This window comes from Taurulus bubalis, assembly GCF_910589615.1.
Source record: "Taurulus bubalis genome assembly, chromosome: 4".
Classification (NCBI taxonomy): Eukaryota; Metazoa; Chordata; class Actinopteri; order Perciformes; family Cottidae; genus Taurulus; species Taurulus bubalis.
In genome coordinates, this window is record NC_136592.1 from 18914930 (window position 1) to 18933245 (window position 18316).

The 18316-nt window shown below is 39.7% G+C and overlaps 1 protein-coding gene across 1 annotated transcript in view; it reads right to left on the reverse strand.

The window, feature by feature from the left end:
* Positions 1–18316, reverse strand: part of ush2a (Usher syndrome 2A (autosomal recessive, mild)) — a 191107-nt gene that overhangs the window by 78218 nt on the left and 94573 nt on the right. The window contains exons 45-51 of the mRNA XM_079217420.1: positions 17952–18107; positions 12386–12533; positions 10370–10512; positions 2245–2876; positions 1652–1821; positions 1404–1570; positions 968–1056 (exon numbers count right to left, since the gene is read on the reverse strand). Coding sequence (XP_079073546.1) covers positions 968–1056; positions 1404–1570; positions 1652–1821; positions 2245–2876; positions 10370–10512; positions 12386–12533; positions 17952–18107 — 1505 coding nt within the window. The remainder of the gene's footprint in view (positions 1–967; positions 1057–1403; positions 1571–1651; positions 1822–2244; positions 2877–10369; positions 10513–12385; positions 12534–17951; positions 18108–18316) is intronic.

Genomic DNA, 18316 nt, shown 5'->3' on the forward strand with positions numbered 1-18316 from the left:
CACTGATACAGTAGCTGATGCAAAATAAATCTATTTTATTCTAGGTTTGCTTTGTTGCACATACAGTAACTCTTTTTCCCACCAAAGTCCAAACCAAAACCCTTCATTACAACAATCAACATGAAGCCAAAAAGAGGCGGAAAACAAGATGCCATCTTGTGGACTTTGGCTTGATATCCTGACTGGGAGTACCCATACATAACAAGAAGACATGCAAATAAAGCAAACATAACGGGATAAGAGAAAGTAAGTACTCAAGACGTGATATGAAAAAGAAACCATTTAGAGAATGAAGGCACATATTCAAAATCCTGTCTGTGTTGTCAAGGTCAATTGGTAACCAGGAAGCAGCCTGCCTGTCTGTCCAATTAGCAACAACCAGGAAGGAACACTTTCCTTCTTAGACCTATAACCCCTAAAGCTGTGCTGCTGCAGAGATGACAGGGGCGGTTTAGAAATGATGACAGGCATTAGCATTTTTCTGCAGTTAGCATTAGTGCAGGACAGTGCAGTGCATGTGTGTGTGTGTGTGTGTGTGTGCGTATCTGCGTGTGTGCATGCCTACAATATGGTTTCAGTGGCTTTCATTGATGGGCCTTGATGTGGGATTAGCAAATGGTGGAATTTAATTCTGGCCCCTCCTTCAAAATGGCCGACAGGAAGGAAGCTGCCTCAGACAGGGTCACAGCCCATCCCATTTTCTGAAGGGGACCTTGAGTTGAATGTTTTTCTTTCTCATTAAATCTCAAGATAGAAAGACAGAGGAATCAGTATGACATTGCTTTGTCTTTTCTACAACGAGTGACTGAAGTTGCAATATATTGTATGTTTTTCTGTTAAAGAAACGTGTCCACTAAATTGGTAAAGTGATATCAGGAGGAGCATGACTGACTTGGATTATATTTGTGATCTGCAGCCATATTTTAGAGCTCCTGTGCTCTTATGCCAGATCAAACAGGGTACATACCTGAAGTGACTCTGGCCCCAACACCTTCACACTAGGAGGACTGAGACCAGCCGGCCGAGAAGGTCTGGTGGTCACATTGACCCAGGGTCCTGCAAGTATGCAACAATATGTGGTTAAAGAGCCTACTGGGAAAAAACAGGCTGGTAGTTGCATATGACTCAAAGCTGTCAAAGTCAGTAAAGCTGACACTAGACAGTGTAAAACTAGACATATACACATCTTGATCAGAAGAATTTAATTTCAGTTAAGAACATTGGATATGGGATTATATCTGCCGGCTGGCCTTGGAACGCCTCGGGATCCCCCAGAATGAGCTGGAAAGTGTTGCGGGTGAGAGGGAAGCCTGGGTCGACCTGCTGAACCTGCTGCCACCGCGACCCGACCCCGGATAAGCGGCTGATAATGGATGGATGGATGGAACATTGTTATGACTCACCTGTAGTGTTGCCAGCTTGGTTATGGAGCACAAGTCGATACTGGTAGCCAGTCCAGGGACTGAGGGCCGATGAAGAGTCCAGAAAGGAAAGAGGGGGAGGGTCTGGTGGGAGATGGCCCACTGTGGAGACTTGTTTAGTCTCAGTAACTCTCCGTTCAATCAGCCACCTATGCCCAGCACAGGATACAATATAATTAATGTAAAGTATCACAGACGGATTGAAGTGTATGTATTTAATTATCTCTTACCGCTCTAGTGGTCCATTGCTCCACTCTGGTGCACCCCAGGACAAGAGAACAGAAGTGGGGGTGTCAGAGTAAAGGTGAGGTGCAGGAACCCCTTCAGGGGGAGCTGGAAGGGTACGAAAGTCCTGAGACATCCCAGACACTGAGCAACCCACACTGGTACACGCCTCCATCTAGATGTTGGAGAACAATTTAGTAACATCACAGTGAAATATGTCTTTCTAGTGTTATTGAAAGGCTGGACGTTTTCTTCAGTTAGTAAATCACCAATACCAATAAGAACAGTTCGTAATATCTTGAGTTTTTTCAGTTCATAAGCTCTTATTCTGACATCTTCAACTTCCATGCTGTAATAACTGTTACAACCAGAAAAATAAAGGGTACAATGACATTTTGAAATTCAGTCTCATCTGTGACTGATATATATATACAGTATATGTATTTGTATTTATTGAACATAACATAATCAGAGAGGAAAATAAATAAATAAATTTCAAAAATGAAACTATAATTACATGTTTTTTTAATTGCATAACATTCTATTTAATATGGTTCAATATTGTATTCTACTATAGTACTATTCTTATATATTGTACCTGGAGGCTGTAGGTCTGGTATGGCGGTAGGTCGAGGAAAGTGTAGCTAGTGGTGTTCCCTGGAACAGTGACTGATAGCATAGATGAACGTGAATCTGAAGCTGTACTAAAGAAACCAGAAATGGGGTTGTCACTGGGGGTATTGGATTCAGTGCGATGGAATGAGATGGAAGCAGGGCCTTGGCTTGTACTGCTTACACCAGTGAACTCAATCGGGTTGTCGTCTGCGATACCAGGACTCAAGCTAAGGAAAGGGTTAGGGAGGAGGTTGGGTTTAGTGCCGTGGATTGCGCTTGAGCTGTCATTACTGCCTGTGGTGACGGTGGACATGGAGAAGTGGCTTAAGCCTGGGGTGGTAAGACTGGATGTTGGCCTGAGGTTATGACTTGAGTTGAGATATGCACCCTCAGTGCTGGGCAATAGGCTTTGGTTACGACCTGAGCTGGAGTTGAGGGTCGTGCTGGTGCTGAAGACTGAGCTGGGCTTGGAATCAGAATAAGAGGTGGAGCTGGGGCAAAGATAGAGGGTATAATTGGTGATAATGCCATTTGTTTGGAAGGGAGGAACCCAGGTAAGTGTTACACTTCGAGGATGGAGCCTGGAAACAGCTGGACTGTCTACTGGTCCTGGACCTAGTGGTAAAGAGAAAAAAATGGATAAAGAGACATAGAAAGGAAATTTAAAAAGGCAAGAGATAAAAATGCCCTTTGTGTGTGAGCTTATAAGAGAGTGAGAAAAAAAGAGAGGAGGATCAGTTCGAAAGAACTATTTGACAAGTTACGTCAAGAAAGACATTCGAAGGACAAAGACAGATTTTGCCTTTTCTATCCAAGGGATTAACATGGAAACTCTCTTTCTCTCACAATTTTACCCCCTGAGCAAACCAATATTGTATTTATGGATTAATGCAGCACTTGTGACTGTTTGAATGTAAGCCTGTGCGTCTTTCAGAAAAGAATTCAGTGCTGATGTGTCGGCCCGGGTGGACTGCTCGGAACATTGTGGTACTTCTTTGCACTGGCTTTGCTAAACAGAAACATATGACATTTATAAACATGCAAACACACTCAAATGACACATCATTTAAGAAATTACAAAGAGGAATACAAGTAACCATAATACATACAAGTGGCCATAATACATACAAGTGATGTACTCAGATCAAATAAATTTGTATAAAAGACAATTGAGATTAACAAAGTAGATTTGTAATTTGGGTCAACTGTGGATTTATGTTCACTGCCATTGTAAATGCCTGGGAGTGCCTTGATTTCTTATGTCCAGAAGGTAAAATGATCCTCACTAGAAGTGTGGCACATCAGAAGGCCGCACACAGGCGCACACACACACACACACACACACACACACACACACACACACACACACACACACACACACACACACACACACACACACACACACACACACACACACGTGCGCATGATCTGCAGTCCATGCCCGGATAAGAATCTACACAAGACTAGTCAGAGGTATATTTCACTCCAGGGTAGCTCATTTGAAGGTAGTGCCCCTCCTCACCATCCTCCCCCGACATTTACATCCCACTGTACTGTTCTATAATGGACACACACAGATGCATGTCCATATACGTAGACACATACTCTTCTTGACACACAAATTCATATGCCCACACCCACAGTGATGCAGTATAGCAGTAATGGTGCTGTGTGAAGGGCAAGCAGATCAAGGTGACTGAGCGGACTGAGGGAGCGTGCTGCGTCGCTAAGTGCTACCGCTAACCGCTAACGGCTTTCCCAGATGGCGGTGTGTGTGTGTGTGTGTGTGTGTATGTGTGTGTAAGAGAGGGTGAAAGAAGATGAGCGGTTGAGAGTATGCGTGCATGACTGTGTGAGAGTTAAATATGCAAGCATGTGTATGTGTTGTGCATGTCAGCGCGCATGTGCACAAGACAGCAGTTGTGTAAGTAGTGAGTATCTACTAAATGAGCACTAACATTCAGTGTTTGGCCCAGAATGCTCCATCTCTCCAAGTGTAAAATGTCTCTTAGATTATAATGCTATTCACAATTCAGATGTTTTGCCTCATACTTAATTTGGATAATATGATGAACCTTTTCAATATGTCTTCCATGTTTTAAACGGCCTGAGTTTGCTGGTATATTTAATATACAACAAGCAATATTCTTTTTTACTAAAATGGAAAGAAGCAAAAATGGAAAGAAGGCAAAACCTTTAAAAAATGTAAAAATTTAAGAAAATCGTTAAAATGTATTTAAATTAGGCAAAAACAAAAACAAACAAAAAAGCGGAGTTTAACCATGTGTCCACACACACACACACACACTCACACACACACACACACACACACACACACACACACACACACACACACACACACACACACACACACACACACCTACACACACACACACACACACACGAGTGAAGATTCAAAGATACATTAAAATGGCAGCTGGTCAGCGAGTCACAAACACACTTTTTTTTAAATTCCCCATACAAATAAACAACAGTATAAAATGGTGATGTAAAGCTTGGTTGATTTTAGAGCTCACAAATCGTCCCACCAACAACCCATCTTTCTTTATATCTACATCTCTCGTTCTTTCCATTTTTTTTAATTTTTCTTTCTTCTCTTTTCCTTTCTCTGACCCCTTCCTTCCTTCTCCCTCTCCCTCATTTTCTCCTGTCTCTCTCCGTTACTTGTGCTTTGTGTCGTGGTCTCTCTCCCTCTTTCTCTGCTCTCCCTGCTAAATAAACAATGCAGAGAGTTGACCTTTTGGGTTAACAGGTTTTTATGCTAGCTCTACTCAGCACTCACACTGATTCAATTACCACCAAAGGTCCACTGAACCCCACGAATAACCAAGGAGCCCGTCTCCCTGTCTGTCTATGCGCCTATCTGTCGGCCGGTCTGCGCTTTCGTCCGTCTTGGAGGGTTGATGTGTCTCACTACCTGTTTGTCTCGTTTGTCAAACGTTCAACATCCTTCTGTCTATTTGACTATATCCTTGTTTGCCTTGCTGTATTTGCTTCTGTCTGTCTGTCAAAATGTTGGTCTGCTCCAACAGATATGAAAAAACACAGCGGCAAGAAACATTCAGAGAAGATTGCAAGTAGAACGTCCTCAATTGCAAAAACACAATCCAGTCACCTTGATCCAGTCCCCGTCTACAACCCAAAATAACCCCTGTTGTCACCCCCCCCCACCCCCACCCCCCATTCCTCCCTCATTCTCTCTCTCCTCTGCTCCTCCCATCCCCCTCTATCCCTCTAAGTGTTGAGTGTTATTTAGGCTTTACTGGCGCGTGTAAAATTCTGCAATTTGAAGGGCTGTTAAGTTTTTCAATTGAAATTTTCATTTAAGATGCAGGTGATGCTTTTTCCCTTTTTTTATTTTACTGACGCTTTACTGCTCCTTGGATAGGAGGGAACGAGTGTTGAGGGAATGCGTGGCAAACCCTCTCTTTCTGGTTTCCTGAGTCCTTATCGCTTTTTCCCTCTTCCACTCCTTCCTGCTCAACTCTTCTGTTTTTCAATCTCTCATCTTCTCTTTCCCAACTGTTTTTCTTTTCCCTCGTCTCCCACTCCCCTTTACTCCCCCTACCTCTCTGACCTCTTCATTCCCCATGTCTTTTTGTCTTTCTTTCCCTCTCCCTTAATCCCTTCCTCCACACCTCCCACCGTTACTCCTCCTCTCTCCAGTAAAACACAGTAGCAGAAGGCTAAAACAGGAGCGCGGGGCCGCCAAGCCTTAAATCACATTTATAAGGATTTGGTTAGCATAGTAATAACACAATCAACTGACAAGGGCTGGGAGAGGGGGAGGGAGGAGTGTGTGTGTGTGTGTGTGTGTGTGTGTGTGTGTGTGTGCGTGTGTGTGTACTTGTGGGTGTATACATGTTATGTAGCTTCTTGTGCATATTGTAAGTGTGTACAGCTGTGTCTATCCATTTCAAGAGACCAAGAAGGGAATTATTTTTAGCCTTGTACAGGGTCCCGAGTGTGCGTGTGTGTGCACGTGGGTGACTGGGCTTTTGAAGGTGAGTCGAGGCTCCTAGGAGTCATAATGAGGACAAACGCTGAGCTTTACTGTAATCAAGATGCTTAGGACACAGTGTCAAAACGTGACAAGCAATACGGTGAGAATTTACATTGCAGTTCATATCTTTACTTTTTCTACAGATTATTTAACGTCATTGCTGCTTTAGGAGACACTGAAGAGGCAGTGAGAAAGGGGATGATACATGACCAAGGTCATGAGCTTGCTTTGTATCCATAACATCATGACTATATGTGATGTGCATTAGCCCGAAAGTAACTCTGACCATCACGATACATGAAATGTCAATCACTCAAACATTTCTAAATCCTTTTCAGACATTGACTATTTGAAGTGATTTACTTAATTCCCGGTAACCCTCTGATGTATCCATGTACTACAGAAAGATAACTAACAACTGCAAAGTAATATATGGCTTTTAAAGTGCAATGTGGAAATATGTCGGTGTGTCACAACTTTACAATCAGAGGAAACTGATTGGATTTAGTAGAGAAATATACTAAAGAAGTTCTAAACCTATTATAAAAGCTATTTGATTTCTGATGAATCATGCTTTTTACTTTCAGAAATGTACATTTTTCTCACTGGTTCTGACAGTATATTTAAAGAAACGATAAATACATGTTCAGGTAATGAGTTTATAATAGTGTACTTAAAATATTGCAATTATTGCTTTATATGCAAAATAGCAATGTGATTATTATTATTATTATTATTAAAGAAATGTAGGGACAGCTAACAGAACAGAATACTGTGAAAGAAGGTATGGCTATTATTATTTTATTAATGCAGTCATTTAATCATTAAATAACATGAATTATTTGTGTTCTGTATTAACTCTAAACTCATTCCTCCTTTGTACTTCTCTCTCGCTTTCTGCTTTAAGTTCAATTTAGTATAACAATGCTTCTTTAATGTTCTGTCTCACATACACACACTTACTTTCTAAGATTATTTTGTCAAAACAGTGTTTTAGTCATACTCCCTATAACACTCTCTCTCTCTCTCTCTCTCTCTCTCTCTCTCTCTCTCTCTCTCTCTCTCTCTTAGATCACTTAGCTAGTGTGAACATGAGAGTAGACAGAGGAAAGGGAGCTGTCCAACACGGCTAGAGTTTATGTTCACAGGAGCCGTCTGTCTGTTCTGCAGCGGCAGGAATTCATAGGGACCAAATTACATTAAAAAGATGGATATAAAACTTTAATGGAATGATAAAAAGGAAAGGAGAAAGCATGGGTCTCTCCCTTTCTCTGTTCTGTCATTAGCCTTCTCTTTTCTTCTCTTCCTCTTTTTTCCTCAATTCCTCATTTTACCTTTTAGCTCTCTCCATTTTTCTTTCCTCACTTTTCTACATCCTTTTTTCCTCTATATTCTCTCCTCTCTCTCGTAAATACTTAAGAGCTAGTCCGTCAAAAAGTGAAACCCATTCTGTCTTTCTTTCTGTCTTTTAATGTTTGAGCACAAAGACTGAGAAATGAATAGGTATGACAGTATGAAAGACAGAGGACAAGACATATATGTATGAAGAAGAATGAAGGAGAGATAAAAAGGGAGTGTGGTATTGAGTATGAAAGCATACTTTCATACAGGTAAAAACATACTTGAATCCACGTTGTTAATGAAGGTCCATGTCAACTTTCAGTATAGTATTTACAATTCCATCACAAAGTAGAAACCTTGCAAGGTTACAGAGCAACAAATACAGATCAGAGGAGGGGGAACTCTTCCAAAAGAGGTACAACTCAAAGGACTGCACAAAGTTTAAATTAAGTTAATCTGCTGTATATGTAACTTGAGCATGTGTATGAATGTTTGTATGAGTTTACAGTATATACATACAGGATTCACCCTTTAGTAAGAGTGACTACGTATGAGCGGCATAAAAAACAACAATAATTCCATAATAACTATTGGCTTTACAATACATCAAATCATACTGAATGAAATATAAAAGTGATTTTTTTTTTAAGCATGTGGGGGAGGAGATTAGGAGGGGAACGCAGCCTTTCCTATCAATGCCATGATGATGAGAGGATGGGTTTATGGTGACAAATTACACATCAATGTTAGAAAAACCCAATCTGGAAATCTGGCTCTCTCCCATCATGGGTTTAAATCCCTTCTTATTAAAAGCTTCCATACCTATCATGTATTCTATTATTATGATAAAGGATTTTTTCTATGTGTACTTTAAAATGATTAGACCCAATAGTATGTACTCTACATCCATGACGAGTTGTAAGTTAATTGTGAGTAATTCATTGAGATCAGTATGACACATGAAGCTGTGAAAAGGGACGCAAGTGTATAAAAGACTGTTGGGCAGAAAGAAAAACAGATACATAAATTCCCCATTATCACACACTATATCATTTTCATATCATAGTGCTTTTGTGAGATAAAAACAATAAAAAAATGTGCTTGTAAATTATACTACCAGTTTCAGTTAAAGAGAGATGGAAGTCGGCAGAATACAAAAAAAAACCACACACTTTCTTTCTGGACACCTATACTTAAACTGTCACAGTGTCTGTGTGTGTATGTGCTATTGGGGATGAGTTTGTCAGCATGCAACTTCATGAGTATGTGTTACTGCTTGTGAGCATGAGCAGGTGTGTGATTGATAAGGAGGACATGGAGGTGTGTGTGTATGACACATGTTCTCAGTGTGTGTGTGTGTGTGTGTGTGTGAGTATGCTTATGACAGGGCCTGAGAGAGGCAGAGAGAGGGAAGAGAGAGGGATGGACGTTTGAACGATGGGGCACTGTGTGACCAAATGGACACATCTATTACTTTCTACACACACTAAGAACACACACACACACACACACACACACACACACACACACACACACACACACACACACACACAAACACAGGTACATGCAGGTATGCACGCAAATACAAAGAGGGGGAAAAGAGGAAACAGAAAAGAACGGAGAGAAGAAGATAAGGAAGATTTACACGTTATCACTCTCACATGAAAATACACAAGTGTATACACAACTAAAAACACAAATAATTGTCCACCTTATGTTTAACTGTTGAGTACATGGACATTAAAAAAAAACAAAGGGCCATAATTAATTTCCTAAATGTCTGAAATTGTGTGTCTGAATGGATGTGTGCAACACTGTTCATGTGAATGTGTTTGTATTTTTCTAGAATAATACATACACATTTCTGTGTGTGTACATGTGCATGTAACCTATGTATGCAAATCTCAGTGGCTTAATGATAATGTATGTGATAATAGCGTGGTGCTAATTAATTTATAACTTTGCACTGAGGAGGCTGTTCCAGTGGCTAATATGATTCTATTACAGCAATTAGCCCACAATGACACTGGCTAGGTCACTCACACACAGACACACACCTTACAGTATGCAAATCTCACTATGTCAGTGTGTTTCACCCTATCTTGCTTGTTCCCATGTTTCATTTTTAATATGTTCTGTATATGTCTCTCTTTCTTATTGCCTTGATCATATTGACCACCTGCTCTAACACCAATAAATGAATACAATTTTATAAAATAAAACCTTGGAGACTTTCACAGAATAAAAAGAGACTTGGCAGAGGCTCTGTTGTTCACACCACATGCCATATGTTTAATGTGTGAGGCTATTGTTTAGATCATCACCTAAAATCAGGAGATCTGTCAGACTCCTTGACTTTAACTTTGACTCAGCAGCACTGACGGCCAACTGACGGCAGAGGCCAACTAATAACCAGCTGCTGCCAGCCACCTGCCAGCCAGTCACTTGCAAAACTTGGCGGGACTGCTGACACAAGCCTCCAGACTGCACAATTCACAAGGAAAAAAACAATGCCAACAACCACTGCCAACAGGTAGCCTAGAACGAGAGTGTTTATCTGACTGACCACCAAGTTTGTTTATAAATACCAATATAATTATTTAAGTATTTCTTATGGTTATTCATCAATGGTGTTTCTCTTTTGCCGTGTGCATTGAAACAGATGTGTACATGCATGCATCTGTGAGGAACAAGTATGTTACATTGTATGTGTGCACTTGTGTATATGAGTCTGTGTACTTACTGTCCTCTGCGGTGCACAGGGTCGCCCAGGGGCCGACTGTCTGCCCATGTGTGTGCGAGATCACCACTCTGAACATGTACTGGGTGTACGGTGATAGGCCCTCTACGTGGTAGGAAAAGGTAGCCGTTGCGTTTTCCACAAGCCTACAGTAGGAGTTTATAGAGACAAACATACATTTACTGAAACACATGTGGATCTGGTCAAAATGTGCTGTTCTGTAATCAAACACGTGGTTCTTTACAAATGTGGATCTAGTACCAGCCAGTGAATATGAGAAAAATATAAACACATTTGTCCCTTAAAAAACCTTTTTGCAACTTCTTAATTTCTATCTTTCCAAAACGTTTTCTCTTTCAACTGTGTTCACCATCTCTTGTTTTGCTCTTTAATGCCTGACCACAGAGATTCAGCACTGGACAGCTCACCAAAATATGTTTGCCAGCTACTGGCAAAGAATGCTGGATGGAATGAGTCCTAAAACCCCAAAATGAGTTAGCATTTTTGCACTTCCAGTTCTCCAGTCTCAAAGTCAATGTTTTTTTTAAATGCATTTTTAGTTAGATGCCTGGATTAAGGTCTGTGGTTAGCACAAGTTTAATATATTTTAACGTTTTGCTATACGAATGAAAATACGTCAGTAAAGACCCTTTATTTTAAATACACCATTTGGAAACTTTTAAGCGTCTTAAAAAAGGGGGCAACAACAACAATGAGACAAACAAAGCGTCAATACTAGAACACTAGTCTGCCTTTACAGCCTTATATTCACGTTCATGCGATCGTAGTGTAGTTTGTTTGTATCCTAACATGCGCAAGTGTTATAAATTTGTGTTTTCCACAGAGCTTATAATCCAAAATCCGATGGAAAAATCCAACTGGCATTATGTTGAGGCAACCAGTGCGATGCTAACTTCCAGGTTGAAAGTATGTCAGCACCACTGCGGCACTTTATCTCTACGATAATAGCCACTGTTACAATGACATTGCTAGATATTGTACCTGCATGTTATATCCCTGTTAAATCTTACCAAGTTTAAAAAGTCTACATGATAGTTTTTTCTGGAAATGGAAAATTATAATGTGTCTCAGACAATGAATCTCATGTAAGACAGTCAATGTTTATCTCAATTTAAGCAAGTTGTATCTGTTTTCATGTGTTGTAATGTGTTTTTTCTTAATAAATTTAAATTTCAAGTGTGATGTCATATAAATGTCAAGAGACAAGTTCTGTATGGTCCTTAAACAGTGACTATCTTGGTAATATGTACAATATTTGTATAGCTTTTTATGATATTCCCATGTCATACCTGATCCCATATCATATAATCATACAAAGGAATCTAGGACAAAGTAAAAGAATATTGTCATAAATGAGGGACCGTTGACCATTTAGCATCAGATGGATAGAAGGGACGAATGAATGAATAAATCAGGGAACAATGAGATTTCCATAGCAGAGGAGGAGGAGGGCATGGCTGTCTGATATATAATACATGTAGCTAGTCATTTATTTATTACCACAGAATGAGAGCCTCCTCTTCTTGGATTAAATTGCAATTTGTTGTCAGGAAGCATGTAATGAATACATATCAGATGCACACCCTCTCTCTCTCTTTTTATTCTATTACATTTTCCCTACCTCCGTCTCTCTCTTTGCACTGCTTTTTGATTTTTTTGTCTTTTTGACTCCCCCGTCTCTCCAGCTCATTTCCTCTGTTTTTCTGATGGTCTGTCATATTGATGTGAAATATTCAGCTTTTCTGTATAATGTACCCTGTTATATGTACATGTGTATGCATATGTGTGTACACATTTTTAAGGTGCGTATATACTGCGATACGTATCTGAGAGGGTTGTATGGGTCTGTCATTCTCTTGATGCTGTTCGTCATCATGACTGTCTCAGACCACTTGCATGTGCTGTGGACAACTGTGTGCAAACTTGTCCACTTGATTATCTACGGTTTCCGTGCAATTTTTAAATCTAAAAATAAATTAATGTAAATCTCTATCTCACCTTATTACAGGCCTCTGAGGGGATGTCCTCATTTGCAGGCTGTAACGGAGTGGGCCTGGTGCGTTGGAGTGAGCAGGGGCGGACCAGGATACATTCAGACTGGCATTAGTTCTATGAGCCAACCTTGGAGGTGACAAACCATCTGGGGCTATGAAGAGAAAGAGAAAAGATGAGGAAAAAACACAACAGGCAAAAGGAGTAAATATTCTTTGTAAAGGAGGCTAGGAGTGCCACAAGATTTACAGATATACAACCACTACAAATTCTCCCACATACACACACACCCACACCCACACACATACATACACAATGACCCCGCTCTCTCAACGGTGCCCTTCTTTTCCAGCTGAGCATGATAGCATAGTGCTAGTGTCGGAAAATCAGTAAAAACATCTTGATTCAGCATGATAGCCGTGCTCTTAACAGAAAGAGTGGAGATGCGAGGAAAGACAGAATAGGAAAGAGATAAGGACAACAAATAGGAGGAGAAAATGAGAGTGACTGTAGTGTTAACTATGCGCAATAAGAGTAGGTCCTCCGATGTATAAAGTGACCCTTCAATCAAACACACTGCAAACCACTACAACAAGACTGATTGCTGAAGACGTCTTATCCTACAGACGGCTTTTACAAACACACATAGGCAGTATATGAAAAAAGCCTCAAAACACTCTTTGAAACTTGATACTGGTTCAGAATAATATTAGTGGTGGTTCAACAAAATGAGTCTTCACTCTAATTCAAATTCATTACCTGAGTATATACATAGAAACATTTAAACTAGAATAGCCGTTTTACAGCTGTAAGCCTCTGTTAACCATTCCTGTTGCAGTTTACATTCAAGTCCGTTCAAAATGTCCTTACTTTATCATTTTATTCTATTAGCCATTTGTGTGATGTCATAATTATCAATTATGAAATTGTCATAATTAGCAATTGCTAATTATGAGAATCCTGATATATTGCATTCACAAGAATGGGATGGACGGTTACAGTGAGTTTAACCTTTGACCTTCACATAAACATAAACAGTTCATCCTTGAGTGGATATTTGTGCTAAATTTGAAGAAATTCAGACAAGGCGTTTCCGATATATCACTAGACTGGGAGGGACGTGTGAGCTTGACCTTTGACCTCTAAAATATAATCAGTTCAGCATTTGAAGAAATTCCATAAAGGTGTTCCAGAGATATAGTGTTCGCGAGAATGGACCGAATGTACGTACAACCCAATATGCCTATCACCATACCTACCCATATGTCCAATTTGTACAGTAGGAGCAAGCTCAAATCGTGGCACAAAAACGTGGCAGCTTGCCACAACAACTAGTGGCAACTAGAGGTGCCACTAGTTTTTGTGGCAGCTTGCCACAACAACTAGTGGCAACTAGAGGTGCCACTAGTTTTTGTGGCAGCTTGCCACAACCATGTACAATATTTTTACACTTGAATAAACAATAATCAAATACAAAGAAAAACAACTATTTGTGGCATCTGGTGAGATGCCCAGATGCATAGTTTAAGGATGTCAGTAGTCAATGTTGTACTCCCTAGAAGTAGCATTTACATCATGTGGTTTTTGCATTCATTTGCAAGGTTTCCTTCTGAAACCAGTATTTCTGCACATATTGAAGATGAGTGTTATTGACCCATTTGGCCACAAGAAGGAGTTTACCTTTGTGTGAGCGCTTCTGTCAGGAGTAAACACATGCAGGTATGTTTCTCTTTTAAAATGTTTTTTTTTTCTGAATTTATAAATCCACTGTGCAATGTAATTCGTTAGCATAGCCGTTCATTCATTTTCTGTTTTGATATTCGTTAAATAAATTAAAGATTGGTATTCTGGCTATTGTTTATCTATTGAATCAAATATCTGCCTCTTTGTCTAATTTAACTCATCATTCATATTTCTCCAACCAAATCTAATATTTATTATGAAGGACTATTCATTTTTTGGTTAGACTTAAGTATTGTAATGTGAATAATGTCATACAGCCTTCATAATAATTTATATTCTTTTGTCAATTTTAATCAAGCCATTCATTTTTTTAACTCCTTACTAAATCAGACCAACACAATTAATTGGCTGTGCTGTAATTGAGAAATAAGCCAGGTATGCATTTACAAGTTATGTACAAAGTCTTTATTGGTCTTTAAATAATGCATTTATTAATTTAATCTCTCTATTTAATTTAATCTCTCTGGATCAGAAGAAATAAACGTTTTAGGTAGGTTTTTATTCATTGGTTTAAACTCAACAGAAAGACTTTCAAGCTTGTTTGTATTATTATAATGTATACAATCCATAATATCCTACTGTAACAGAACTAATAATAATTAGTAGTAGTAATATTAATGATATGTGCACTGCCACCCTGTAAATTATATGAAATCAAACATTATTAGTTTATGTTCCACATTTGAATATGCTTATTTGTCATTGTCTTTTATGATTGTATGTAAAGATAATGACATTTGTTTACAACAACTTTTTTTTAATATTTACAACAGTAAATATTTCTCTGATATTATTAAGTTATTTTTTTAGTTGGCCTTGCTTTTTAATCTTCTTAAGCATTACTACCAATGGGCTTCTAATGGGGCTCAGTGTCTCCCTCCAACACTCTCAACAGTACAGCGGACAGTAGGTGTTTTACAACCTTGAGTTGCCCTGGTGAAAGAGAAAGGGCTGTTCTGTGCTTTTAATTTTCCCTTTCTGTTACAAACTGTATTTATTTTCTTTTTATTTGTTCAAGAGGGACAATGTACAATGTACGTGTATTGGATGCCTTGTTAAAAATAATGATAAAGAACCTTGCAAATGAATGCAAAACGACTGACATCCTTAAACTGTGCATCTGTGCATCTCACCAGAAGCCACAAATAGTGGCAGGCAGTTGCCAAAACATCTTCTGAATCTATTCTGCAGCGATGACAGCTGTGGCCACAAATACCTGCCACAGCGGCCTTCTAGACTAAACATTCAACCAGAAAACTATTGCTGTGCCTCAATGACTGTCTATGTACCACAATATAGCCTAATTAATAGACCTGTGTTTAAGATTTGACCAAGGTAGGTTGATTGACATCTTGATTACAATGGGATTCAACTAATTCTTGACTGAAACCTAACCTATATTGTGAATACTTGTATTCTTAAGAGCACTTAATGATTTATGTTCAGCAAAAAATGACACAAGATTAGTTAGGGAAAAATATTTTTCATTATCAAACAAAAAAGTGCAACAAATAAAGTGCTTAAACAGTAGCCTTTTAAAGCAAAACAATAGATCAACACATAAATAAAATAACAAAAAAAATAGGTATTAGAAGGAGATCAAAAGCTGGATAGAACGCGCGTCTGGAACGAACGCGTCTGGAACGAACGCGTCTGGAACGAACATGTCTGGAACGATCCCGCACCTGGAACGAACGCGCGCCTGGAACGAGCTCGTGCTGGAAGGAACGCGCCTCAGTCCAAAATCAGAATTTTTTTTGCCGTGAGAAATTGGTTGTGTGGCATGAATGCGTGTGAAAACATGCAAAAGCATGTGTCACACGGCGAAACCGTGAGAGTTGGTAGCTCTGATAATATATACCTTCCAGGACCTTAAGCAAGTTGCGGCAACGCTCTCTCAAACACAGGCAGATGCCTCAAAAACTAGTGGCAACTCGTAAGTGCCCCGCCACCTGAGACGTGCCATCGGAAATGCTGCCTCTAAAGTATTGGCAGCTCGCAGCACATGAGACGTGCCACTAGAAATGCTGCCTCTAAAGTAGTGGCAGCTTCCGGAACAGTGGCATCTGCCTCCAGAACCGCGGCATCTCCCTCCGGCACCGCGGCAGGTGCCTCCAGCACTGTGGCAACTGAGCGGTATATATATATATATACATATATTTATATATATATAGTATTGTACTGACACAATAACAGATCCAAATCCATAAATTCATTTTTATTATTAAATCTTTTTGATGCCCATCACCAGTTTCTACTGTTTAACAAAGAGGACCCAACAGTAGATCAGCAAAATTGTCATTCCCTGAGTGTGTATGTATGTGTGTGTGTGTGTGTGTGTGTGTGTGTGTGTGTGTGTGTGTGTGTGTGTGTGTGTGTGCGTGCGTGTGTAATTCTTGAAACACTCGATTTCTGCCTCTGACACACACACACACACACACACACGTGCACAAAACACGCAAGACACACACCTTTGGTGAGCGTGTGTCTCTCTCATGCTGTGTTAGCAGGTATAATATCAGAGGTGTCACTAATCGTTTTAAACTATGCACTTTTATGTTCACTTCTCTCTCTCTGCTCTCCTCCTCCTCTGCTCTTCTGTCTCTTGCTCAACTATCTTCTCTCTGTTCTTTCATAGAACAAGGACGCATCAAGACAGTTTGCCTTAAAGAAGTCTAAAGAGATGCCAGAGGCACAGAGGTAGAAAGAGAGATAGAAAGAGAGGAAACGTCTGGTATTTAAAATTTATACTTTCTTATGCCTTTGTTTTGAACTTGAACAGCAGAACTTTCCGAAGTCAGTCTTGTGTTGTTCTCTGACTGAGACATGGGTGGGGTGTGTGTGTGTGTGTGTGTGTGTGTGTGTGTGTATTCAACCCTTTTGTTAACATTAGCTGAAAAGGTAAAATGTGTGTCCATAGGTGTGTGTGTGTGTTGCTGCCTGGTTACCATCATCTTCAGACTGCTCTGATCAGCTTTGACATTTATCAGTATGCACAATCAGCCTCCATTCTACACAATTACAAACACACACTCACAAACACACAAACGCTGTGTAAATTAGAAAAATGTTTTCAGATCATTAGGTGAAGTCAATGATGTGTGTGCGTGTGTCTGTGTTTATCACTGCTACTCACTGAATAATTGTTTTGTTTTTTTCTCTTGGCCTAGCGAGCTACAAAACAGAATTTTCCAGTTCACAAGAATCGCAATTAAAATCAGAGTAATGAGATAAAGATGTTACAGTGGTTCATGGCTTGTGTAGAGCAGTGTTTTTCAACCTTTTTTGAGCCGCGGCACATTTTCTACAATAAAAAAAATCCCGCGACACACCAACAACTAAAAAAGTTACAAAATGCCACATTGTAGCATAATACAGCATATATGGTAGATATTTATTGCGCTACCTACTGGCATGGAAGAGTATTTAATTACTAGGCCAGCGACTATATTGCAGGCTCAGACGGTCAACAATGAAAAATGATTTGCGGAAACTAAATAATATTTTTTGGGGCTGATTAAGTAAAATTGGACATTTTCCCACGGCACACCTGACTATCTCTCACGGCACAGTGGTTGAAAATCACTGGTGTAGAGTGAGAAAAAAAGGGACAATTATAGCCATTTAAATCAGATTATACGCAATTTTGTGGTGGACAAAAGCGCCTTATAATAATGGAAGACAAAACCGTAGTGGCATACTCAGTTATTTCATAAGTATGTATCTGAAGAGTGTGTGTGGAGATTTTGATTTCTAGTAAAAATCAGGTTTGTACGGTGTAGTCTGATGATGGGAGGATAACCTTTACTGTGTTTTTGTGTATGTGTACCTGCTGGGGGCGTAGTAACATTGAGTGGCAGACTCTCGACACAACCTTGTGTGTTACACCCTCTGACCCAGAAGATGTAGTTGGTGTAAGGCTGTAGGTCAGTCACAGACAACCAGCTTCCTGCTGCTATACTTCCATCCAACACACCATCACCATCTACCAGACAGAGAGAGTCACACAAAGAGAGATATGTAAGGTCTTCGGCCAAGCATGGCGTATTTCACGAGTGAGGAGGAAGACGTTATTATCTTGCACATTTGATTGTTTTCATGGCACATTCATTGATTAGAGTCATAACTGTGATAGCTGAAAAAGGGTGATACATAAAAGATAATTTAACAACAGAGGGAAAACAGAATGAGTGA